The 27,964-nt window shown below is 40.1% G+C and overlaps 1 protein-coding gene across 8 annotated transcripts in view; it reads right to left on the reverse strand.

Annotated features, from left to right (window-relative positions):
* The window catches only part of AAK1 (AP2 associated kinase 1), a 271,657-nt gene that overhangs the window by 154,594 nt on the left and 89,099 nt on the right, over positions 1-27,964 (reverse strand). For all 8 annotated transcript variants that reach the window (XM_069068900.1, XM_069068899.1, XM_069068898.1 and 5 more), the window contains exon 3: positions 11,154-11,272. In XM_069068900.1, coding sequence (XP_068925001.1) covers positions 11,154-11,272 — 119 coding nt within the window. The remainder of the gene's footprint in view (positions 1-11,153; positions 11,273-27,964) is intronic.

A 27,964-nucleotide genomic window follows, 5' to 3' on the forward strand; every position in this document is an offset into this window, starting at 1 on the left:
ACTAGATGGCCAACTCTTGGAATCTGTGCTTCTGAGTCAGAAGAAGGTGATTGCAAAATGAGTGTGTGAGGGGCAGAAGAAAGGCTTCATCAGAGAGGTGGCAGCTTTAGGAAGCCCCAAGAGCTTCAAGCTAATGGGAATTTAATTTCATTTCTTGAGCATCTTCTTCTCCCTGAGGTCAAACAGAACAAATCTGATCTCTTCTCCCCATGACAACCCTTCAACTATCCAAAGACCACTATCATTTATTGCCCTCAATCTTCTTTTCTCCAGGCTAAATCTATCTAGTTCCTTCAACTTATCTTTCTATGTTATAGACTTGTTGTTTATTGAGAGATAAAATGACATTGTAGATTTATCTCCACTTGTCGTTAACAGGCATTTGTTCAATAGACAATTGCCAAAGGCAGGACTTGAACTCAGATCCCTCTGACCTTAAGATGACCTCTATCACTATGTCTTTATAAAACAGCAGATGCTTAATAAATGCCCACGAATCAAAACAAAATTCCCATTGGCTTGAGGAACCCTTACACTCTCAAAGCTACTTAAAGCTGCCACCTTTCATGAAGTCTGTCTTCTAACCATTTCTTCACAAACCCAGCTGACAGTCATTTTCTCTCTCTGACTCAGAATCACAGATTTTTAGAGTTGGCCATTTGGTGTCCCCCCAACTCTCCCCTCCATGCCATATACAAATAGAATCTCCACTCTAACGCACAAAAAGCAGCTGACCAGTCTTTGCTTGAGTTGGAGAAACCCATCACTGCTCAAGGTCAGTCATTCCACTTTGGGACAGTGCTAATTGTTACTAGGTTTTTCTGGATGTTGAACCTAAATCTGCTTCTTTGCAACTTCCACTTCTGGCTCCTGCTTCTGCTCCCTTGCACCAAACACAACAAATCTGATCGAGAAACTTCTCCTATGATCCCATGACAGCCCTTCAAATATCTGAAGACAACTATCATACATTCCCCTGAATTTTCTTTTCTCCAGGCTAAATCTGTCCAGTTCCTTCAACTTAAATGTCATAACTCAAGGCTCTTCCCATTCTGAATGTCTTCCTCTGGAAACACTCCAGTTTCTCAATGTCCTTTTTAAACTGCGGTGCCTAGAAATGAACACAATATTCCAAATGAGGTCTGACAAGAAGAGGCTACAGTCTGACTGTCATCACCCTCTGCCTAGAAGCTGTAGCCCTCTTAATGCGATCAATGGCTGCTGTATCCCACTTCAAACTCCTTTTGAACTTTCAAATCCACTACAACTCCCAGATATTTTCCAGAACTGCTATCTAACCCTGTAGCCCTCATCTAATACTTATGAAGTTGGTTTTGTTGTGCCCAGGTGCAAGACTATTCACAGTGAACCCTATTGAATTTCATCTTATTAAATTCAGTTCAAAGCTCTCTGTTGACGTCCTTTTGGAGAATGAAAAATGGTTGGTTAGGTAGAAGGGGAATAAGCAAAAAGTAGTATTATGGAAGTCAAGGAAAGACAATATATAGACAAGAAGTAAAGGGGTGGGGGTGGAGGAGTGTCCAAAATGTGAAAACTACAGAAAGGTAAAGTAGACCTGAGAAAAGGCCACTGAATTTAGTGATTACAAGAAATCTAGTAACCTTGTTTAGAGGTTTCCATGGGGTGGTGGGGTCATGAGCCTATGTATAAGAAGTTGAAAAGTGAGTGGGGAGGTAAGGAAGACAAGGCAGCTGGTCAGTTAAGACCCATTTTTAAGTCCTTACTATGAGTCAGACACTTCATTAAACACTGAAGGTACCAAGAAAGGCAAAAACAATACTTGTCCTTGAGGAGGGTACATTCTAACGGACAAGTCTTTCTAGGAGTTGGGCAATAAAAGGCAGGAAAGATCTGGAACAAAGCTTGCCAGTGTCAAATGAAGGATTTTTAAGGACTTAGTGGAAAGAGACAATTGAAGAAAAGAATGAGGGAAAAACTGCTTGGGCAGGAGTCAGGAGGAGGAGAAATAATAGTAGTTAGCATTTACATAGCAATTTAAAGTTTACAAAGTGTTAAGAAAAACATTATTTCATTTGATTGTCTTAACAACCTTGGAAGGTAGGAGTTATTATTATTGTCCCCATTTTATAGGTGAAGAAACATAGGCAGACAGAATTTCAGTGACTTGCCTAGGATCACATGGCCATTAAGTGTCTAAGGCAGAATTTTAATTCAGGTCTTCTTGATTCCAGGTCCAATACACTATCCATTGTACCACCTAGATGCAATGGGATGTCAAGGGTACAAATAGACATATTAACTACCTTCCTTGGCAAAAAAGGCCATTTCATCCTCTAAGTCTAAGGCAAAAGAGGTGAGGATCTATACAGGTTTTTTTGTTTGTTTTTGTTCTTGAGGTATGGAGAAAAAGAGATAAGGAAGCTGATGACATACTATTTCAATTTTTTCAAGCAAAAGAACTCATCCGAAGAGAAAGAAACTAGGGGTCTTGAAGGAGAGAGAGGTGAAAGTCTGGAAAGCCACTGCAGAAATGGTAATAATCAAGGAAAAATAAAGATTGTCTTGCAGAAGTGAAGACTCAGTTGAAATTAGATATCATGATTTCGTAGCTGATTCAGTCTGGATGGTTGCATGGCTTTTCCCACTGGCATTCAGCATTAGAGAAGTAGGACCAGAGATAGCAGATTGTGGGGGTGAAAGATTAGCAAGGACTTAACAACAGGAAAAAAGATTCAATGGTAAACAGCATATAGTTGGACTGATCAAATATAAGATGAGCACAGAGAAGGCATGATGGATTGGGACCACAGAAAGGCTTGGGGGGGGCGGGGTCTGGAGGTTATTGTGAGAATAAAGACTGGGTTTAGCAGAAGTGAAGCAAGAGGTAGATTATGACCGAAAAGGAAAATTTTAGCATCATCAACCATGGAAGTGATATAATTATAACTAACGATGAAATCTTTGGTAGAGGTACTCTTGTTGGTGACCAAGTTGGAATGAAGATATGGGAATGAAAATTGAAGAAATTAATGAATTTGTAGATCTGGGGTCTGGAGGGGAAAGTCCCCTACTGCAAATAGAGATGAAGAGGGAGACAAGGCAACAATAAGGAACTTTGCTGGTTGATACTGAAAGATGGGGTGAACCTCAGATGAAAGACTGTAGAGCAATAGCAACAGAAAGGTCAGATGAGAGCAGGAAGAAGGCTACCTGCTCCTGGACAAGGGTGACAGAGCCATGGGAGAAGGAATAACTCCTACTGGAGAAGGTGGCCAGGGATGCAACGGCCTCTGGAGAAGGTATTCTCTAGTGGAGCATCCCAGAGATCTGACCTTGGCCAACTGAAGACACAGAAGACTGACTTCCTAAATTTGCAGATGGAATGAAATTGGGAGAGATGGCTAACACAATGGATGATAGTGCTAGAGGATCCAAAAAGATCAGCAAAATAGGACAAGGGGCTGAAGAGAATGAGATGATATTTAATAGGAGCAAAGGTAAAGTTCATAGAATCAGATTCAGAGTCAGAAGGGTCCTCAGAGGTCATCTAAGGTTCAATTCTCTCATTTTATAGATGAGGAAACTGAGGCTCAGAAGTTAAGCAACTAGGGGCAGCTAGGTGGCACAGTGAATGGAGCACTGGCCCTGGAGTCAGGAGGACCTGAGTTCAAATCCGGCCTCAGACACTTGACACAATTACTAGCCATGTGACTTTGGGCAAGTCACTTAACCCCAATTGCCCTCCAAAAAGCAAAAAAAAAAAAAAAAAAAAAAGAAGTCAAGCAACTAGTCCATAGTCACACAGCTAGTAAATGTTAGAGCCAGAATTTGAAACAGTTCTTTCTGACTCCAAGGGCAGCACTCTGTCCACTAGACCAACCTGCCTCTCATTTCTACACTTGGGTTTAAGAAATCAACTTCCTAAGCATAAGATGGAAGAATTCTGGTTAGTTAACACTTTCTGTGAGGAAAAAAAATCTGGGGGCTTTAAGAGTCTGCAGACTCAATGAGTCAACAGTCAAAAGAGCTAATGCTATCCTGGATTGCACTAAGAAAGGCACAGCTTCTAGGAATAAGTGTTGATATTCTCACTGTACTCTGCCCTGGTAAGAGCTCATCTGGAATATTATGTTGAGCTCTGGTATGACATTTCAGGAGGGACATAAACAAAATGTAGCGCGTCCACAAAAGGGTAACCAAGATGAAAAATCAAGAGGATATTGCCAAATTGTGACCGGTTGAAGGAACTGGGGGCATTTAGTTCAGAGAACTGAAGACGTGCCATTGTGCCTTCTGGGATCCCCACCCTCTCATTTAACTGCCCTAATTCTAGATGTCTTGTCTCATTTCATCTTCTTGTACTCTCAGTCCACAGTCACCTTTTCCAGTACTAGGTATACCTCCCATATTCCCCAAATACTGGGCTAGGAGGAAGGCTCTCCTCCTTCCATTATTTTCCATCTTCCATTTACGTGCTGCCTCTTCCCACAAGAATGGGAAAGGTAAGGACTTGAGGGTAAGGACCACCTTATCTGTTTGAAGGAATACTCCCTGCTCCTTACCCCATTTCTAGACTGTCTCTTTCCTACCATCACTCAGCAACTTCTCTTCCTTAAAGGATCTTCAACTTTATTAATCTAACTCCTTATCACATCTGCTGACATATGGATCATTTTTTTGTTTTCATAAAGAATTCACCAGGGGTGGCTAGGTGGTACAGTGAATAGAACACTGGCCCTGGAGTCAGGAGGATCTGAGTTCAAATCCAGCCTCAGACACTTAACACTTACTAGCTGTATGACCTTGGGCAGGTCACTTAACCCCAATTGCCCTGCCTTCTCCCATCCAAAAAAAAAAAATTTCACCACCTCATTCAAAATTCAACTCTCCACCCCAATCTCTGCCCCTATATTTGAGGACTCCAACATACATATAGTGATGTCTCCTTGAATACCTTGGCCTCTCAGATCATGAAATTCCTAAAATCTCATGACTTCCAACATCACTTCAGCTATGCATAGGGAGAGTTATAACCTTGAACTTTCCAGTATTCCAAATCTCTTCTTTCTACTTTACAACCTCTAAATCTTTAAATTTCTCTTTCTGTCTCATCTCTCCTAAACCCTTCTTCATCCTCATTCGGGACTTCCCATCCCTCCTGAGGGCTGATTCCCTCCCCAGGATCACCATTTTAGGAAAGGCATCAGCCACATTTGTCCTTATTTATGCCTGGGCGCTCTTTGTGCTCCGCTTTTATCTCCTCCTCCCCAGTTTTACGGCCCCTCTTGAAAACCATTCCCCTTCGTCCTCTCCGTCACTGCTCCCCAGCTCCCGTTTCTGTGTTGCCTTTCCCCACTAGAATGTACACTCCTTGAGGGTAAAGACTATCTTATTTGCTTGTATTTCTATACCTGGTGTTTATCAACAGGACTGGCACAAAGTATCTAATAAATGCTCTCTCTCTCTCTCTCTCTCTCTCTCTCTCTCTCTCTCTCTCTCTCTCTCTCTCTCTCTCTCTCTCTCTCTCATCTCTGCATATTCTCCCATTCCATTATCCTGACTATAGACTTCCTTCCTTCCTTCCTTCCCCTTCAGTCTTGACCCAGTGCCTGCCTATCTTTACCATATGCTATCAGTTACACTTGAATCCCCCTTTCCCTATTGCTAGTCCAGCCTTGCGCAACCATAGCCTTGAGTTATCCCCCCTAACTTCTCTGTTCCTACTTGCATTCTACTTAAGAATGGAGAAATAATAGGCATCTACCTTAAGCTTCTTCTTTTCCTCTACTTCACACCTCAAAATCTCACATCATCACTTCTTAGTATATTTCCTCCTTTGCTCCAGTCTTTGATGAAAAAATGGGGCTTCTTCTTGTCAAAGCCAGTCCCATTCACTGATGCTCCTCCCTTCCTCTCCCACTTCTTCTGGAAGCTCACCTCTGCAAGCATTCCCACTCTCTGATCTAAAATCTCTCTTTACACAGTGGTTTCTTCCTTGATGCCTACAAACACCTCTTGACTCACTACTCTGTCATTCTTTGGCTTTCATGATATTGCTCTTTCTTGGTTCTTCTATCGGCTTTTTCTCATTTTCCTCCTCCCATCCACAAAATCTGAGTCTCCAGCCCAGTATCCTAGCACTCTGTCCGGACTCTCTCCTCCTCACTCTCTCATCAATTACCAGGGGTTCAATTATTATCTCTCTGTAGATAACTTCCAAATCCCCATATCCAGCTATCATTTCTCTTTTGACCTCTAGTTCCACATTACCAACTGTTTGCTGAACATCTCCACCTGGTTGTCCCATATGCATTTATGCTCAAGTCACTTAACTTCGAAGTACACCAAAAAACTCTTAAAGATGACAAGTAGCAGAAAAAGTGCTGACCTACACTGGTAAAGGGAATTTCTTCACCTGGAAATAGTACTCTATTCAATTAAATAGTTCTCAATTATCTCTCATTATTCAATGAAATAGTTTTCTATCATCATCTCTCAATGAATAGTTATTTATTCACTGAAATCACAGGTCTAATCCCTATCCATTAAAAAAAAATTGGGGGGGGTAGAGGCAGTCAGGCTTAAGTGACTTGCCCAAGGTCACAAAGCCTATAACTGTCTGAGGCCAAATTTGAACTCAAGTCCTCCTGACTCTAGGCCTGGCAATCTGCGCAACTGCACCACCTATCTGCCCTTTTATAATTTTTAAAAATAAACAAATGAAGGTCTAGAAAATTCACAGTTATAAATGTGACACAGGCTTGAAAAAAAGAGTTACCACAGTATGCCCAGATAAAAATACAGGCCTTACAAATAAACCATAACATCACCAAACTCAGAGATTTACTACTTTACCATAGCAATAGAGCACCTTAAGTATAAATTCACTTATTTAGAGTAATGAATCAGTTTCCTGAAAGTTGAAATTGCAAACGACAACAAGTGACAGAAAATCTGGGTCTGAGCTAACTTCCATCTAGATTCTTCTAATAGTTCTTTCTGCACTGGGGAATCAGCCTGCCTACCCTTATTACTAAATTTCAAAGTGAACTCACAAAACATGTTTATTTTTCATTGAAATGCTAGAGGTTTTTCACATGTGTAAAACTTAGATTTCAGGTACTCACTTTAAAACCTTAGAGGTATTTGGTCAATTTATTAGCTATAGTCGCTCAGACATTCTCAATCTGTTTTTCTCATTTTTATTTTCTGAACAAGTGGGGCTCCCTATTTCTACAATGCCTGAGGGTTATGTTTAGATTAACTATTCTCTTCCAAATAGTTTTTTTATCACTCCCTTTGAGCTTTTACGCTGAATTCTATTAGAGACAATTTATATAAAGTGGTCCAATGCCAGGTAGAATTAAATAGCTAGAAATTCCTTATCTGAGCAATCAATGCCTACTGAAGAAGGGATAGATTACCAGATAAAAATAAGAAGTCAAGGAATTGGGATTTCTTCCCTTCGGCTCTTCTAAGGTTGGCCTCAGATACCTAGCACCTGTGCCAAGCTGGGAAAATCACTTGACCTCTTGATGCCTCAGTCTTTTCTTCTGCAAAATGCGAATAATAATAGTACCTACCCTCCAAAGTTGTTGTGAAGATAAAATGAGGCAATGTGCAAATCTTAAAGTGCTATATATAAATGCTAGCTATTATTGGCTAAAGAATTTTTTCTTAATATATATTTTGGGGGAAAATGAAATACTATTTAAAATTTTTTTTTAATTTTTAATAATTATTTTCCTTGTACAATAAAATCCAGAATTTGGATCTTGGTGGCAACCTAGTCCAGCTCATATCTGAACAATAATTCCTCCTACAATATACCCAACAAGGAACTGTGCAGGCTTTGCCTGAAGACCTCTAACAAAGGAGAACTCATTGCCTTCCAAAGCAGCCTGTTCCATTTTTGGATAGCTCTGCTTATCAGATTTTTTTTCTTACATCATGCCTAAATGCTGTCTCTTTGCCACCTGTACTCACTGCTTCCAGTTCTACTTTCTGGTGTCCAGGAGAGTAAGTCTAATTTTATTCTGATGGGACAGCCCTTCAAACGCTTGAATGCCTGAAGAATAAATGAGTCATATCCCAAATCTTTTTTCTCTAGACTAAAACATCACCATTTCTTTCAACCAATTCCCATATGGCATAAGAACAAAGACCTTTGTCATCCTGGTCAGCCTCCAGCTTGTCAAGGTCCTTTCTTCAATGGTGGTGCCCAGAAAGCGGACACTCCAGGTGTGGCCTGACCAAAGCAGAGTTCTCCTGGACACTCACTATACCTCTATTGATACCATATATCACTGTATTTGCTTACTTGAGACCATAACTCCCTTCATGACTCAAAAGGAAATGGCAATCCATAAGAGGCCTACACACCAGCCTTGGAAACAAAAGACCTGAGCTGATGTCTCAGCTCCGTTTGCAAGCTGTAAGACCTTAAGCAAATCACTTAACCCTTCTGGGCTGTATTTTCCTCAGTTGTAAAATGATGGGGTCAAACTCCATGACCTCTGAATTCCATCCTAGCTCTAAAATTTATGAGTCGCATAAACTTCTAGCCTTCTCACTCCAAATTTGGCCCTTCCCTGAATTTGTTTTTATTTGGAAAATAAGATTTACTTAAGGGAGTGGATGGAAATGAAGATGATTCTTTGAAGCCAAAATGAATGAGGGATTCTTTTAGGTCATGTCCTTTAGAGGGTCCAGAAGAAAAAACAAATGGTCCCTTTGCATTTAATGGAACACAAATCAGCTGTGATCCATCTGAGCCAGTCCATAAATCCTGAAAAAAATTAATCGTGAATCTGGAAAAAATCTGGGTTGATGCCAAATAAGAGAGGTGGCCAACATCTATAAGTGAGAGTCCATCTATCAGTCAGCCAGAACAAGATAATTTTCTAAAATGGGATCCCTGTGCAATTAGCTAAGAAGCATCGATAAAGTGGACTGATCAAGCCCCAATATACTGCAATTTCACTTACTTTGTCTATTGGAGACTCACAGTCTGAAAGAGGCATATACTCTTGTTCTGCAAACATGGGAAGTAAGACCAAAGACTGAGAGGTGCATATATCTATTCTTCCAGAGCTAAACACCAAAAGTAGCAAGAGCCTTCCAAGATGATCTAGTCTAATATACTTATACTACAGATGTGAAAAAACTGAGGTCCACTTGGAATAGAGATAAGAAAATGAAGAGGCAAGACACTATGGGTCTGGAAAATTGCATAGTTTTGCAAACACAGTTGACTGAACTTGTCTTTTAATCTTTATTGCCAGTAAAGGTTTATGAGAAGATGTGTTTGGAAATCAATATAATGTGAAAGAAAAAAGGCATCAGAATTAAAAACAAAAGCAAAACTGAGACCCAACAGGGGGAGTTACTTGTCCAAGGTTATACTAAGCATTTGTGGCATCCAAATTGTCTGATGTCAAATCTAATACTATTTCCATGAAACGGACCAATATGAAACTTGTTGTTGTTCAGTCATTTTTCCATGTCCAAATCTTCATGACCTCATCTGGGATTTTCTTAACAAAGTTCCTGGCGTGATTTTCCATTTCCTTCTCCAGTTCCTTTTACAGATGAGGAATTGAGACAAACAGGGTTAAGTGACTTGCCCAGGGTCACACAAAGTACTAAGTGTCAGAGCAAAGGACTTGAACTCAGAATGGTAAAGTGGAAAGTACCTTTCCATCAGAGAAATAGGGTTCAAATTTCACTCATGTAACCCTAGGCAAATCGTTTAACATCCCTGAGCCAAAGTCTCCTCATCTGTAAATTGAAGAGGTTGGGCCAAATCAGTCCCACCCAACTCTAGATCTATGCTTTTCCAACTTGAAATCCATCCCTCTCTTTTTACTATCACTTGTTGGACAGAGCTCCTCCACGACTCTGTCTCACTTAAAGGAACCTACATATCTTTGGTTTGCTTTGCCCTTGGGATGACCATACCCACAAATTTTAAGAAAATGAGGTATGCCCGTAGAGACAGGTACCTCAAACTGAATACACTCTCTATGATTGTGCCCTATATGCTCAGGTTTTAAAAAACCCAAGGTTTAGACACATTATCACCATCATTATCATTCTAATGACACTTTATGGTTTATTAAGGACTTGCCTCGCCTTTCCTATTGTACGAGGCATAAATATTACCTCCATGTAATACTTAGGCAAACAGAATCTGGACAACTAAGCAACTGGTCTAACACCACAGTTCCTGAAGGTTAGAACCACAACTAGAACGCACATCTTCTCATTCCTAGTTTAGCGTTTCTTCCACAATATCCCAATGCCTTTTTTATAGGTCACAAAAAACAGTGTTAAATTCTGAAACCTGTAGAATCTCAGAGACCTCTCCTCTCCTGCTTCCACTACTCACTCTCTGGACTTCTCCTCCTGTTTCCAACAACATTCTTACCCAGAAAAAGCCTCCACTCCTGTAAACTTTCTTTCCTAAAAGATCGTTCTGCCCATTCAGCCCCAAGTTCTGACCAAGTTTTTCCTGGAACTCTTATTTTGAAGAGGTGTCAGAACCAGCCAGCCTAACTTCTTCACTTCTCTCCCTGGATATTTAGTCCAACCTGTTCTTCATCTAAAATCCCCTCAATAATATTCCTGGAAAGTTGCCATTTAGCTTTTGCTTCAAAACTTCCTGGGACTGGGGACTTACTATATCCCTTGGGGCAGCCCTTTCTACTTTGAGGCATTTCTAATTTGTAGGCAGTTTTTTCTTACAACGAGCCAAAAACTACACACTTCAACCTTCCACCCATGGCTTAACCCAATCATCAAGCTGTCTCCTTGATACATTCCAAGCTTTTTCAGAAAAAGAGTCTAATACCCAACACTGAAGGCCAGACAGTGCAGTCTCTCAGAAAGACCAAGGAGTTACTACATTGTCAGCAGGAGATGAAATGATGGAATAACTAAAGAGATGATCCCATTTGTCATCAAACACAAGGAAAAGTCATTTGGATTTCTAATGGCCATAAAGACTTGAGACACAGGAAACAAATAAGGGGGAGGGGGATCTTTACAGAAATTTATCTGCTAAAGTTCTGATATCTAAGATATGTATTCGAATTGACACAAATACATATATTTACATCATTTGTCATTGGCTTTATAAATATTTGTTTAATTGAAATGAGCAGACTTACCATGATCTGAATTTCTCTCTTGCACACTTGGAGGTCATGTTCATTGTTGACAAACATGCGTTTCAGGGCACACTTCATCCCATTGCTTGTCCTCACCAGGAAGACAATGGCAAATCCCCCTATGAAAGAAACAGACAATCTTTTCAAAGTCCCATACTGGCCACAGCTCAGTTAGGTTCAGGTATGGTGTTTTAGTAGCTCTACCGAATTTGAGTAGTTGAGGGGGTCAAATGAGCTCAGATTTCTCTGAAGATAAAGCAACACTACTGGTTGGACTGGACAGCAGGAGACAGGGTCCTTGCTTCTCCTGTGCACAGTGAAACTAACTAAATAAGGTTAGAAGAGCATGGAGAAAATACCAAGAAGGACAGGATGAAATTAATCACCAATCAATAAACATTTATTAAATGCCTACTGTATGCTCAGGGCTAGATACTAGGTACTGGAGATATAAGTACAAAGCATCAACAAACAGAAAGCGAAAACTATCCCACTCTCACCTAAGAAGAAACTAATCATCCACATTTTGGGGGAATAAAGTCAACAGGAGGCTTTGTTAATGCTGAGACATTTTCTACTTAGAGCCCCGACTAAATGTTGATAAAATAATGGCTGAAAATACTCTGTTTTGGAGAAGGCCAGGAAAGGGATGGGGCAAATTTTCCTCTTCCCTGAAAAAGCACCACCATGGCTATATGGCTCACAAGTCATGGGACACACAGTCACATATTATCTGTGCATATTTGTGTGGTTACCTCATTCAAGACCTGTGAATGGTTCAATAAGTAAACCGTAAAAGAGCTATCCCCAAGGAATGAACCAATCAAGGAAGCCAAAATCAAGCGACTCAGGGATAAATATTTTTGGCATTCCAATGACAAATTGTTTTGCCTGACTATTCATATTTGTTACAAGGTTTTTGTTTTGTTTTGTTTTGTTTTGTTTTGTTTGGGGAGAATGTGGTGGTGCTAGTGGAACTTGGGAGAAAGAGAAAATAAATGCTTGTTAATTAAAAAAAAATTTAATTTAAAAAATTACTGAGGGAGGGTAAGTCATTTAACCTTTGAACCTCAATGTTCTCATCTGTAATATGAAGGGCTTTGACTAGATGGCCTCTGAGGTCTCTTGCAGTTGTAGATATAACAAGGAGTTTACATTCTCAAGGGGGAGACACATCATGTACCATATATTAGCATATACAGAACAAATACAACAGAGTTGGGAGACCTGGGATCGGTTCCAGCCTCAGATGCTTGGCACCCACACAAAATAACTGGCCGTGAAACCTTGAGCAAGTTACTTAACCCCGATTGCTTAAAAAAAAAAAAAAAAAAAGACAAATACAAAAATAAAAGCAAGGTAATTAAATACAAAGTTATAAGGATGGTGCTAGCAATTGGTGCTATCAGAAAAATTTTTTGTATGTGGAAGGTGGTGAATGAGCTGCGGCATTTAGAAGGAAGCAGATGGAAGAGATTAGGTACCCAAGATCGATTAGCGACTGAACATGATAGTAGAGTACTTAACAAACCCAAGAACGACAATTACTGGGGTTCTTAACAAAAACTTTTAGGAAAATGGGAAAGCAAACTGAGCCAGACTAAACTGAGACCATCATCATACACTATATGCCACAATAAGCTCCAACTGGATACATGACCTAGATATAAAAGATCATATACTAATTTTTATACATACACATATACATGCATGTATATAAAAATTCTAATCATAATCTAATTAGCAGGGCAGGGAAGAAGATTAACCTTCACAACTATGGCTAGAAGAGTTCTTGACCAAATAAGGAAAAAAGAGACTCACAGAAGATGAAATGGGCAATTTTAATTATATGTAGTTATATTGGAAATGCTTCTTGTGGGCTTTCAACTAAAAAACCTTATTTTATTCACCTATGTATTGCCCTGGAAAAGTCACTTAACCTCAGTTTCCTCATCTGTAAAATGAGCTGGAAAAGGAAATTGCAAACCATTCCAGTAAATCTACCAAGAAAACCCCAAATGAGGTCATGAAGAGTCAGATGTGAGTGAACAATAACAACAAAAACTATCCACAGTACATTAAATATAAAAGAATAATGAAGATTTTGACAACCCAGGACCATTTCTATCTGAACCTCAATTGAAAAGATGAGAACAATAATGTTTCTATAGCCCATTAAGGTCTGTAAAGTGCTTTACATCCATTATCTCCTTTAATGCTTACAACAGCCCTACCAGATAGGCACTTTTGGTGTCATTATTTATCCCCATTTACAGATGAAGAAACTCAGATCTTACAGAGGTGAAAGAACGTGCCCATGGTCTTACAAACAGCTGCCAAAGGCTGACTTCAGAGCTGGATGGCATAGTGGACTGCATGGAGCCTGAAGCAAGGAAGACTCATCTTCCCGTGATGGTGGGAAATTAAGTGATTTCAGCCTGCCTCAGTTTCTTAAACTCTAAAACAGTGATAAGAGTACTACTAACTGCTGTGACTGAGAGGCTGCAAGGCATCTGTGCAAGAAAATGAACAGGCACCAGACAAAAAAATGACAGGAGGACATGAGTTTGTAATTTTTCTGGCAAGGCTATTCAAAGATTTCCAGTAGCTGAAGTTACTGCTCACACTAGGGGCAATTAGAGCACAACAAGAGACAGCTAATTACTGGCTAAATACCTGAGAGACCAGAAGAGGAAGTGTAAAAGAAAAGGACTTGAGCACCCAATGAAAGCAGGACGCCTGAACCCACCACAACAGGGCCTGAGAAGACAAAGCCACTCGTGGCAGTCTGCCACAGTGCTTCCCAAGGGGAATAGTCCAAGGAGACACAAGTAATAGAGACTCTCAATGTCTGCAGGTATGTCGGATGAGAGCAGTCACCATTCAAGTGACCTGCAGAGTTTGTCATGTGTCAAGCAACCTACAAATTAGATTCCCTGCAGGAGAAAATGATCAAAGGGCTAGGGAGCACTTGTACCACTGCTTTCCAACTTACTATGAAGGGTGAAGTGTTCTCCTGCAGGGCAGAAGAAAAAGAGAGATCATGATACAGTGGGAAAAGCATTAGAGGACCTGATTTCAAATCCCACCTCTTAAATTTACCTGTGGAACCCTGGGCCCCAGTTTCCTCATCTGTAAAATGAGGGGGTTGGATTAGATGACCTCTGAGGTTCCTTCCAGCTTAGATCCATGATCCCATGAAAAAAAAGATAAGGAATTAATTACTAACACAATACAGAGGAATTCAAATCAGAAATATTTAGGGTTGTCAAGAAGTTAAAAAGTGGAAGAAAATCACAATGAAAGAGGGAAGAAGATGAAAGGCATTTGGAACATCCAAAGACAGATATTGTATACAAGGTTCTTTACACAAAGGATGGCTCTGGATCTTCTAAAGAGTCAGAGGCCTCCCCTTGCTCCATGAAAAGATAAGAGGAGATTTACCAGGATCTGTCATTGCTCCTGTGGGGGAAAAAAAGACATGTTTGGGGGCAGGTAAGAGGAATGGAAGTAGTCATATGTCTAGCTGATAGGTAAAACTGGGATGCATAGTCTTCCCATGTGCGTCTTCAAGATAGGATAGAGAAACCTTTGAGAATTCTTAGTCAAACCTGAGGCCTACCACCCCCTATAGTAATCCATTTTTGAACTGATAACATTGCCAGGAATCATCTGGAAAGAATCTCTAGGGACTTTGAATTCTTGGTCAAAAAGTTAAACTAAGATTTGTGTTGTAGCCAACATTTTCATCACCAATACCAATGGGAAAGGAAGAGAATAGATGTTATGGGAAGTGAACAATTGCTTTAGATGGTGATGTCAGAGAATGGAATTTTGCTTTCTAGACCAAGGTATAATACAGAGGAACAATGAATGGATTCTGAGAACAAAGAACACCAAGACCCAGGAAGGATTTGTTTGCTTGGAGACTGGCTGATCATATTAAGTTAAAAGGAAAGGAGCTGGGGGGTGGGGGGTGGGGGGGCAGAAGAAAGAAAAGGGTGAAGAAGTGCTCAAATACAAGTATGAAAAACACTAGAGGTCCTCAGTTATCCACAGGCAACGATAAATCGGTAAAAGGGGCAGAAACTGTACTCTTGGAGCGGCAAAAACCATACTCCTAGATTCAGATGTCTGTGCACCAATGCAGAGTATGTTTTCATTGTGAGGGAGAGGACCATACTTTACTGTGGTTCACTGTGACCAGCTGCCATGAAATTCTCTTATTCTCAAATAACTGCTGGACTTATCCAAGTCATTCTGCCATCACCTCAAACCCAACGTGTCCAAAACTCATCTTGTTTTCCCCCCGACAGAACCTGCCTCTCTCCTCTAAATTTCACTATTTCTATGGATGGCACCACCAAGCTACAGAGCACCAAGTACCTAACTTCAGAGTTATCTTTGATTCTTCATTGTCTCTCAACCCCAACATCCAATCAGTTGAAAAATCCTGAGTTTGCCTCTACACCATGTCTTGCCTCTGCCCACTCCTTTCTATACCCATTTCAACCATCCTGGTTTAGTGCTCTTCACTTTTTGGATGGACTATTTGTTATAGCCTTCTAACTGGTTTCCCTCCCTCCAGGTTTTCCCCTCTCCAATCCAGTTATCAATCCAACTCCTCTGAGTAATTTTCTTAATACATAAAGAGTGATTACATCACTCCACAACTCAAAACTTTTCAGTGGCTTCCCACTGCCTACCAAATAAAATACAACCGCTTAATGGCATTCCAAGCCCTCCACAACCTACCTTTCCAACCTTATTTCACATTACTTCCCCAATCCCCATATTCTACATTTCAGGCCAACTATACTACTCCCAATATTTTGCTGCTCCCACCTTTATGTCTTTGCATACAACATTATTCCCTACACCTGGAACAGACTCTATATGAATCTCTTCCAGTTAATATTCTTTTATTTCTTCAAGGATCAAGTCAGGTGTCATCTCTTTAATGAAGCCTTCCAAGATAACCTTAGTTACAAATAATCTCGTCCTCCTTAAGTATCTCATGCCTCTTTATTCAGACCTCTCCTACAATAACAGTAAAATAATATGGCACTATAAAGCTTCTAGAGTTTTTCCACAAAAAAAAAATCCTAAATCACATTATTTTTATATTAACAGTTTTCTATGTTTTTGTTTTATATGCTTTCCCAACCCCCTAATTGCCTATAAACTCCATAAAAACAGGAACTATGTTTTTATCTTATTATGCCTGGCAGAGTACATTGTAAATTTCAGACCTTTAAGAATATTTGTTGAGTTGAATATTGATATAATGTGTTAATTTTTTAATGAGTTGGAATGAACTTTAGAGATCATATGTAATATAATAATTCTTTTTACATGAGCTGAGGTTTTTAAAAAATGGGGTCCCAGAAGTTAAGTATTGTGCCATTTTTCATGATCAGACAGACAGCAAGTAGCCAAGTAAAAACTAGAACCCAAGTCTCTCAATTTCCAGTTCAGTGCTCTTACCTTGAATGCAAAGTCTATATTTTTAATCAATGGCACAACACAATGCACTCCACAAAATGTGAAATCAACAAGCATTTGTTAAATGTCTACCCTACCTGATACATATACTGCAGGTTACCTGGAAAAAAGGCACATACCTTATAGTAAGGGAGATACTTATTTGTCTCTTATTAAAATGATAACTGAAATGGTAAAGCATCTAAATGAAGGAAGCAAATGATCACTATCAGTTTCTATGTATTTTTGACTGTGACATATACTCATTTGTGTTTTTCTTTTTCTCCTTTCTACCTTTTAGTATTAAGTTAACAAACATTTATTAAGCACCTGCTATATGCCAAAGCAACAGGGAATTTCAAGGACAAAAGTGTAACATCCCTGCCCTCAATGCTTACATTCTATAAGGGAAAAGCAAATTGCATACACTTAAATACACATAAAATAAAAACTTTTTTTAAATTTAATTTTTATTAATTTTATTAATAAAATTTTAATTTATAAAAAATAATTTTTAAATTTTTAAAAAAAAATTTTCTTTTGGAGGAGGAGAAGTACCTGCAATGGAAAGAGAGTGGAGGGAGAATCAAGAAAGGCCTCACTATGCAGATAACTTCAGTCTTAAACTTTTGTTGTTATTCAAAGACACTGGAGTGGTTTGCCATTTCCTCTTCCAGTTCATTTTACAGATGAGGAAACTGAGGCAAACAGGGTGAAGTGACTTGCCCAGGGTCACACAGCTGCTAGCAAATGACTGAGGCTGGATTTAACTCAGGAAGATGAATCTTTCTGACTCTAAACCCAGAACTCTATCCATGGCACCACCTAGCTACTTCAATAACTTACCCCTAAAATGCCCTTCCCTTCCCTTTTCTTCCTTTCCCATCTTCCCCTGCTGAAGCCTATTCATCTTTTCGAGCCTAACTCAAATACTAACTCACACAGGAAGGAACCTTTCATGCTTCAAAATGTAGACTATACATGGCACTCTGTTGTATACCCATTTAAATGTACTTGTCATGTATTATTGTATATCAGGATTACCTGTAGGGCCTCCACCAGACTACAAACTCAATTATGGTAGGAATCATGTCTTAGCTAAACTTTGTGTCACCTCTAGTACCCAGAACATGTGTTGATGTTGGTTCAAATTCATGTGTCTAATATCCTTGTACTCTAGTGATATTTTGCTTGGCAAATGATACTTTTAAATTATAGGCTCACAGATCAATTATATTATTTAAATGTTGGCTGCAACTCCAACATATTGAATTTTTATACATTTCAATTAGGGCAATCTAACAGCCTATTTCTAATGCTAACAGTTTAGTCATACAGTAAAAAGACATAAATTATCATTTTAGCTGCAGCTGGAATTATATTAATATCCAAACTGAATATATATTTTATTAGCATTCCATATATTTATCTCAATTCAATGATATTTCATTATTTCACAGAGTTTCAGAATATTTAAGCTAACAGGGATCTTTAAAAATCATCCAATATGATATTCTCATATTATTGATGAGAAAATTGAAGGTAATAACTTAAGGTCACATAGCTAACCTACAACTCTGATCTTCCACCTCTCAAAACACATACCCCCTTCCCAATGCATGCAGTATATAAAGGGAATTTCATGGCGTCTCCTGATATAACTAAGTACACCTTTGGATTTATAAACAAGGATTACGAATCACTGATCTGTGACTGATAAATTCCCCAAATTAGGGTTGAAATGGCAGGTCCTACAGAGGTGGGATTACAGCTCTTTTTCCCAGGGTTACACAACCAGTAAGTGTCTGAGGCTGGATTTGAACTCGGGAAAATGAGCCTTCTTGACTCAAGGTCTGGTGCTCTATCCACTGCACCACCTAGCTGCCCAGGTGTGGTTAAAACCAGTTTCTAATAATATCTTTTTACTTTCCTTAGCAAGTTGGTAAGTACAAATAGCTTAGAGAGATCAAAAGCTCAAAAGCCTAAAAATCATGGATTTTTAAATCCAATTTTGCCTTTCTCAATGCCAAAGTGATCTTCAGTAGGTAATTTCCCCTTAATTTCATCAACTGTAAAATGAGGAAGTTGAACAAGACTTCCAAGGTCCCTTCCAGCTCTGGATCGATGGGATCTTAAAGATAGCTTCCTATGACTTACACATACACCATCTAACTAATAAAACTGATGCTAAAGAGCTGCCTAATTCTAGAAAGAAAAAAAAAGTCCCATTCCAGAGCTGTCTCTGTAAAGTGAGTCTACTGGCTCAGGGCTGTGGTTTCTGAGATAGGTTCCTATGGATGATGGGAGAATTAAAATCCATTCTCCAAAGAAATAATATTTGTAAACCCACAAGATTATTATAACACTAATCATTTGGGGGGAAAAGTAGTCTTAGTGTTTAGTTTCAAGTAATATAAATTCAGAATAATATTAAAAGAACCTCAGATCAGAGTTTGATTTGCATCCCATATTCTTGCTTTATGCTGGGGGTAAATAGGTCAGAAAGTATATTATTCATTTCTTATCTGTGTTTTTCTTCTTGTTTGCCATCATTTTTCAGAACTGGCTTAATGAACTTCAAAATACTCTTGTAGGTAAATGCAAAAAAAAAGGGGGGGAGGGGCCTTCTTTCCCCAAAGAGGGGTAAAGAAAATATTAATGATAATTGGGGGCAATTAAGTAGCGCAGTGGATAGAGCCCCAGTCCTGCAGTCAGGAGAACCTGAGTTCAAATTAGGCCTCAGACACTTGACACTCACCAGCTGTGTGAGCCTGGGCAAGTCATTTAACTCTGATTGCCTTGCAAAAAACCCAAAAGCAAAAGCAATAATTGACCATCACCCCAACTATGTGAATACTCTCTACCTCAGTTTTCATAATATTGTTCCATTCTGGTTCTCCTCCCGCATCAGACTGCCTCATCATGCTGCCCCTTTTCCTGGGGCAACATTCTCATCTTGCACCCCTAAACAGGAATATCCCCCAAACATACCCCAAGGCCCCTATTCTATGCCTCTCCTCTACTCTTTCTACCCTCTCCTGAGTGATTTCAACAGACTCCATGGGTTGGATTATCATCTACAAGGACATAGATGATTTACAAATCTATATATTCAGCTATCATCTCAAGAGCTCCAGAATCACATCACCAACTACCTGTTGGACATCTCCACCTATATGTCCTTTAGGCATCCTAAACTCAACCTCTCCAAAACAACCTGTCCCCCAACTAAATTTGGCCCTCCACAAAACCTCCCTCTTTCTGTTGAGGGCACCAGTATCTTTCCAGTAACCCACATTCACAACCCCATAATTATCCCTGACTCTTATTTTTCCAATGAACAGAATATAAACCCAAGTGTGCTGGCACACCCTGGAGAAGCATTCCTATTGACCCTTGCTTAGGGGAAAAGAGGTGTGCCAGAGGGAGTACTGATACATCCATACCTTACTCTCTGCAAGGCTATGATTAAGAAATGAGGCATGTTGCAAGAAGGCTAAGTTAAATATAATACTAAGAACACTCTCACCTTACACTTAGTTACAACTTCACAAGTTGACCTTTCTTTCCAGTCTCCTCTACCACTCTGCATCTAGACAAAATGGGCCACTTCATGTTCTTTACACATGCCATTGTATCCCCTCTGTCTCTTAGAAGTCTTCCTTTAAGATTCAGCCCAGGGGCCACATCCTGAAGGAGACTTTTCCCAAACCCCTCAACTGCTATGGTCTTCTTCTCTAAGGGTATCTTCCAGCAGGGGGCCCTCTCCAGTCATCCTGATCTATATCTTGCCACTGGACCCAGATGGCTCTGAAGGAGAAAGTGAGGCTGGTGATTTTGCCCAGGTCTCTCTCACTTGCATCCAATTCACTTGCAAGTCACGGCATCAACTTCCTGATGTCATGGTCACATGTACCAATTTATGCATATGCTGTATGCCCCATTAGAACATATGTTCCACTCAATGTTTGTCTGGATTCAGGCTTCTCAAAGTGCTTCCTTACATTCTTTCTCATTTTTGCCTTAGGATAAATTCTATAAAAGGAAAATTCTATGAAGATTTTCTTCATCTAGAAACCAGGCAAGTAAGAGGTTAAATAGCCAAGATCACACATATAGTCAACTTTAGGAGCGGGGACTAGAATCTTACCTCTTGACTCAGTCTAGTGGTTTCTCCTCTACAGCCCTCGCCATTAGGCAGAACTTACTTTCACTGGAGCACATAGAGACCTACACAGCTACATAAGTGCTCTGATAGGATAGTGGCTGCTCTTTGCCAAGAGCCCTCTCCCTGGGTGAAGAGGGCCAAAGGGTTGAGATTTCAGCTGGGAGGAAAATTGGAAAAATTGGCTAACTGGTTTCTTTTTTTTTTTTTTAAGCAATTGGGGTCAAGTAACTTGCTCAAGGTTACACCGCCAGGTGCTAAATGTCTGAGCCCAGATTCAATCCCAGGTCATCCTGACTCTGGGGCCGGTGCTCTTATTCACTGTGCTACCTGGCCACCCCGGCTAACTGGTTTCTTTCACTGTAAAATAAGGGGATTGGTCTACATCTGTATGGTTCCTTCCAGTTCTAACATCAATTGACTCTATGACTAAACCCAAGATGCCACCCCAAAACCAAAATAATAGTAGCAATAACAACAACCAACAACCACCACCACCATCACAGCACCACCGGGGCTCAGAACTGCCTTGGCAGAAACTTGGTCCAGGAACAAATGTTACCTCTGAACCAAGCTGCTCAATTGCCTTCTGAATTATGCTGGTGAGAAGACTGGGAGGCAGAAGTGATTTGATTTTTCATTTTGCGTGGAAAGTGTATATGTTAAAAGTTTTGGGAGAAGAGGAAGAGAAGAAAAAACTCCCCAAATTCCAAATTTAGGATTTGAATAGTAATTTGAACAGAGACGGGATATCATTGGGCTGCTGGAAAAAGAAAACAACCAAAATGATTGGAAACACCTGGAACAACCAGGGAAAGAAATTCGCCAGAGCAGTGATTGCAGGATTTGTTGTCAAAGGGGCTTTTGTGACAATTCCCTGACACATGGATTCTTCTGGGAACATTTTGAGCTCCAAAATGTCTTCCATTTTCTTCAGTTCCCTTATCCCATCAGGGAAACAGAAATTGCTTCCCTATCCATTATAAGAATCCCCATCCCTCAGCTCGCAATTTTACATGGCTCTCCTAGTTTTCTAAGGTGGAAGGAAGACTTGAGGCTAAAGGAGCGACAGATCCATCACTTTAATTCAATTCAATTCAGCAAACATTTCATTAAGTGCCTGCAATGTAGAAGACATTGCCTTCAGGATTTAGGATATAAACATGAAAAATCACATACTCTCTAGCAGAAGTGATCCCATGCAACATGCACCCTGGCTCTGTGGGGATGGATATGCCCACTGGCCTCCTCCTCAGAGAGAATGCCTTCATTTTACTGAGACAACACAACTCCCAATTGGTCCTCACAAATTCTCATGACTAAGGATTGATTCAGAGAGGACTGGCCACTGAACTAGGGGAGGAGAGACTTGTGGGAGACCCTCCCCCTTCACTAGCCTACAAGACCTGGAGAAAAGTTCCAACCCCTCTCTCCCTTCTCAGCTTTTTCAGTCTGCCAGTAAACATTTATTAAGCAGGCCCTGGAGTCAGGAAGACCTGAGTTCAAATCCAGACTCTGACACTGACTAGTTGGAGAAGGAATTGGCAAACCACTCCAGGATCTTTGCCAAGGAAACCCCAAATAGAGTCATGAAGATTCAGACACAACTGAAATAAATGAACCACAACATACAAATATTATCTCTTCTTAGCCTCATAACAACTTGGTGAGGTAGATGTTATTATTACCATTCCCATTTCACAGGTTAGGAAACTGAAGAAGAGAAAGGTTAAGTGACTTGCCCAGGGCACACACTTAGTGTCTGAGGTAGGACCTGAACTCAGATCTTCCTGATACCAAACCCATTCCTGTCCCTACTGTATCACTTAGCTGACTCTATATCTTGCTGTTTCCCTAAGAATCAGAAAAACATACAGGGCACTACCAGCCTACCAATCACTTGGGCTCAAAAGTCCCCAAATCATCTTTGAATCTTCCCTCTCTCTCTGAACCTTCTCCACATTCAATCAGCTCCCAACTCCAGTCAGTTCTATTGCTTCAGCTCTCTTTCTAGACCAGTCTAATATCCTAACAGGTCTCCTTACTGCTACTCTATCCCCTCTCCACTCCATCCTTCATAATATTTCCTGAGAAATCTCCATACTATAGCGTCCTCATCAAGATATACCTTTACTCAAAAACCTTCAGGGACTGTCTTTTCAAATAAACTCTGGAGCCTGGCATTCGAGGCCAACTGCATTGTGGCTCCAATCTGCCATCCCAATCTCATTTATATTACTTCCCCTTTACACACGCCTGCTTTCATCTGTCATTGTTCCATCTCTGTGCCTCTCCTCAAAGCTTAGAATGCACTCCCCTTTCCATCCTTCAAGGCCCAACTCATAAGACTCCTCCTCACCTGACCTCTCCCCCACATCTACAACCCAGCTAAAAGTGTTGTTTCCCTCTTAAAATTTCTCATAGCACTTTGTCTAGACCTCCCTTTTGTCCTAAGGATAAAAGGTTTTAGATTGACTTAAGTCTGGTAAACCCTTCCATTCTACAGAAGAGAAAAATGAAGCCCCAAAGCTTATATAATCTTCCCAAGGTTACAATGGTGGTAAGAAAAGGACCAGGTCTTCTGACTCCAAATCTAGTGCCCACTTTCCATCTGCCCAAGCACCATATGTCCATCTCCCACTCCCTCCACCTCCTTTAATTTATATGTTTTTCCAAAACAGGGTTGCATTGGAAATACCCTTGTACCTCTAACACCCAGGACAATATTTTGAACACATAGTAGGCTTTAATAAATTGCTAAATGAATGAATGAACAACTTTCACTGCCAGTGAGAGTGGTATGAAAGGGTGAGAAAGGGGAGAGTCTGGAAGAGGGCTCATTAATGCTTGCAACAGGCTCTAGTAACTGAGGAAAAGGTTAGGGAGCTAGCAAAATCTTGAAGATGACTGTGGCGTTTGGAAATCTAGCTGTGCTGCTGAGTAGCTGACAGATGCTAGTGTTGACAATATGCCCATCTTTGCTTTTGTTCGTGTTCAAGGAAGGATATTGACAAGACTTTCAAAAGAAAAATAATAATCCACAAATCCAGAACAGATGGTGAAAAGCATGGCAGGGATTTTACAGAGAAAAAGGTCAATGTGATGCATTTGTCAACATTTTTTAAAAAGTTAATGCCTATTTTCCAGCTCTTCATTGGGAAGACAAAATTGGGTGGCATTCTCCCTTGAGTAGAAGGGGTAACCCCGTAAAATGAAAGAATACTGGACCACAAGTCAGAAGATGTGGTTCGAGCTGTGTGACCCTGGGAAAGTTACCAACCCTCTAGGATCATCATAGCTAACAATTATATTGTGCTCACTATGGGCCAGGCACTGTGTTAAACAATTTACAATTATCTCATTTGATCCTCACAAAGTAGGTGCTATTATTATCCCCATTTTACAGATAATGAAACAGAGGTTAAGTGACTTGCCCTGGATCACACTGTTAATAAGTGTCTGAGGCTGGTTTTGAAGATGAGCCTCTATTTCCTCATTTGCAAAATAAGGCTAATTATGTCTGCTCTACCTACCTCACCAGGTTGTTGTGAGGACCAAATGAGATAACATGTCTAAAAGTACCTAGTAAATTACTATCAGGATATGTCAGCATTACCCCTACATGATGACTGGGTTGGAGCTGGCTGTTTCAACCCCCTTATTTCACACCTGAGAAATCAGAGGCCAAGAGAAGTTAAAGTCACTTACTCAAGGTCATAAAGGTAGCAAAGGGTAGAGCCAGGATTTAACACCAGGTCTTTTGAATCTAAATCCAGTCTTCCTTCTACCCCATTACTCTGGCTCCCATATCACAGGTGCTGTCTTGAAGCTTAGAACCATAGAACATCAGAGATGAACTAGTCCAACCCATCCCTCAAATAAGAATCCTCTCTGGAAAATCTTGGACAAGTGACCATTCAAGTCTCTGCTTAGAGACCTCTAGTGCTGAGAAACTTAAGCCCTTTTGACATACATATACCCCCTTCAGCTGTCAAGAAAGTTTTCCTTACTTAGGCTTGAAATCTGCCTCTCCATAACTTCAACCAATTGGTTCTAATTTTGACTTCTGAGGCCCCAAAAAACTATCCTAAGACAATCTTTCAAATACTTGAAAACAACCATCATTACCATCATCATCACCAACACCATAGCCATCATCCACATTATCTTAATTAACATGTAATACTTTAATAATTAACATTAATCATTCAAAGCTAACAAAGCACAATACTTGATATCACACTCCTTTTAATCCCTGTTACTGGGGAGAGGCTGAGGTTGGGAGATCGGATCACTTGAATTCATTGGATGTCACAACAAACCCTGTAAAGTAGATACTACATGCATCACTCCCATTTTACAGATGAGGATACTGAGGGTCAAAGAATTTAAATGACTTGCCCAAGTGGCAGAGTTAGAATCCAAAACCAAGTTGTCTCAATCCCAATTTCAGCACTCTTTCTACCATGTTGTATCGTCTCTCGTGTCTGTTCTCCCCTCCCCAAAGCTTCTCTTGATTCCCTCTAAAAAAGAATGTGGTATCAAGTGAAATGGGGCAGCTAGGTGGTACACTGGATAGAACACTGGGCTTGGAATCAGACTCATTTTCCTGAGTTCAACTCTGGCCTCAGACACTTAATAGCTGTGTGATCCTGGGCAAGTCACTTAACCCTGTTTGCCTCAGTTTCCTCATCTGCAAAACGAGCTAGAGAAGGAAATGGCAAACCATTCCAGTATCTCTGGCAAGAAAATCTTAAATGGGGTCATGAAGAGTTGAACATGACTGAAAAACAAGTTAACAACATCAAGTGAGATAAAATATGTAAACCCTTTGCAAATGCTAAGACTTTGCAAACCTCAGAACACCATATAATTGTTGTTGTTGTTATTATTATCCATAGAATGTTCCAAAGTAGATAGCATCACCAAGTGTGCTGACAAAATGAATACTGCATTGAATACAGGAAGAATGAAGAGGTAGTTTTAAATCAAGAGGTATTGGCTGGATCCTACTTTGGCAGTGTTTCCCTCAATTTAGCTGTCATAACATTAAATAAGTCTGTTCCAACCACTGATCATGTAACAAAAAGGGTGCTTGGAGCTAAAATTCCCCAGTCTTTGGTTAGAATGCTTAAGAAAACGATTCCCTCAACAACTCACTACTTCAAATTCCATAAGCAGTAACTTCAATAATAAAATAGAAAAATTTCTTACTGCATCTTCTTGCCAAGTCTTCCTCCTCTGGTGACTGATCACAGAGCAGAGGTAAATGACCCTGGGTTCTGTCAAGGTTAGGAGATTGGTAGATCTTCCACCTAACTGGAAAAAGACTTTGAGGATGGATGAGCCTGGGGATAGTCAGTGTATCTGGCCCCAGAGGACTAGCCTAGCAAAGAATAAAGGGGCTCAAAGCCCAAAGGTTGGTCACTTAGTGGTCAATTCTCTTTTGACCACAGCTACTTACAGGGCAGCTAAATGGTGCTGTGCTGGGCCTGGAATCTGGAACACCTTCCTCAGTTCAAATCTGGCCTCAGGCACTTACTAGCTGTGTGACCCTAGGCAAGTCACTTAACCCTGTTTGCCTCGGTTTCCTCATCTGCAAAATGAGCTAGAGAAGGAAATGGCAAACTCCTCCAACATCTTTGCCAAGAAAACCTCAAATGGGGTCACGGAGAATAGGCCACAACTGAATAATAACTGAACAGCAACATTATTATTATTTATGAGCCTGAGTTTCTTTATTATTAGAAGGTATGAGTGCTTCCTGACACATTAAATTCTTCAAAGGAAAAGGATGACACTGTTTGTTGTAAGTGCCAACTAATTGCTTTAGGCTTGAGTTACAACATGGCACATAGTTAATAAACGGAAAAAAAATATAAAGGAAAAGAAAAAATGGTTCAAAAATTAATCAACATGCTACAGAAACTGGAGATTGGTGGCTTCAAAATTTGGGCATGGTGGCTACTTTCTCTTCTTGCTTCTCAGAAGCATCTAGTATCAAATAAAAATAGTAACAACCATGTACCAAATGCATACAGCTAACACTTAGAGAGTAGACTTTAAGAAATGCAAAGCACTTTGCCGGCTCTCCTCCAATCCCCTCAACAACACTGTGAAATGGGTGCTATTATTATCCCCATTTTACAGATGAGGGAACTGAGGCTCTGAGAATAGATTGTCAATAGACAGAGCCAAGGTCACAGAGCTAGAAAGTGCTTGCTGTGGAATCTGAACTCAGGTCTTCCTGGCTCCAAGTCCAGTATCCTATCAGCTAGGCTCTACTATCTACTACATACCATATACCCTGTTGGACAGTGATAAAGATACAAAGAAAATAATATGTGGTGCCTGCCTTCAAGCAACAAATAAATCATGCAAGAGCTTACCATCATGGTTTCAGAAAAACCTAGAAGGTTAATATGGACTGATGCAAAGTGAAGGGAGCAGGATCAGGAGAACATTGCACAACAATATGTAACAATGATCAACTGTGAAAGTCATAGCTACTCTGCTCAAGACAATGATCCAAGACATCTCTGAAGAACTCATGATGAAAAATGCTATGTACCCCACAGAGAGAACTGATAAAGTCTAAGTAGAATGAAGTATAATTTTTAAACTTTCTTCATTTTTTCTTGCTTTTTTTGGGCAATAAGTCTAATATAGAAATTTTTTCATGATTTCATATGTATAATTGATATTACATTGCTTGCCTCTTCAATGGGTGGGAGAGGAGAGGGAGGAAGAGAATTTAGAACACAAAAATTTTTTAATTTTTAAAATTAATTTTATGGGGGCAGCTAGGTGGTGCAGTGAATAGAACACTGGCCCTGGAGTCAGGAGGACCTGGGTTCAAATCCGGCCTCAGACACTTAACACAAAAACTAGCCGTGTGACCTTGGGCAAGTTACTTAACCTCAAATGCACTCTAAAAAGCAAAAAAAAAAAAAAATTAATGTTATGAATATATAAATTTTGGGAGCAGCTAGGTGGCGCAGTGAATAGAGTACCAGCCCTGATGTCAGGAGGACCTGAGTTCAAATCTGGCCTCTGACACTTAATACTTACTAGCCATGTGACCTTGAGTAAGTCACTTAACCCCAACTGCCCTGACTTTCTCCCTCCAAAAAGCAAAAAAAATCTTACTATCCTGCTCACA

The sequence above is a fragment of the Petaurus breviceps genome, unplaced genomic scaffold, assembly GCF_028583685.1.
Source record: "Petaurus breviceps papuanus isolate PSGF00001 unplaced genomic scaffold, PetGlider_PUasm1.0 90775, whole genome shotgun sequence".
Lineage (NCBI taxonomy): Eukaryota > Metazoa > Chordata > Mammalia > Diprotodontia > Petauridae > Petaurus > Petaurus breviceps.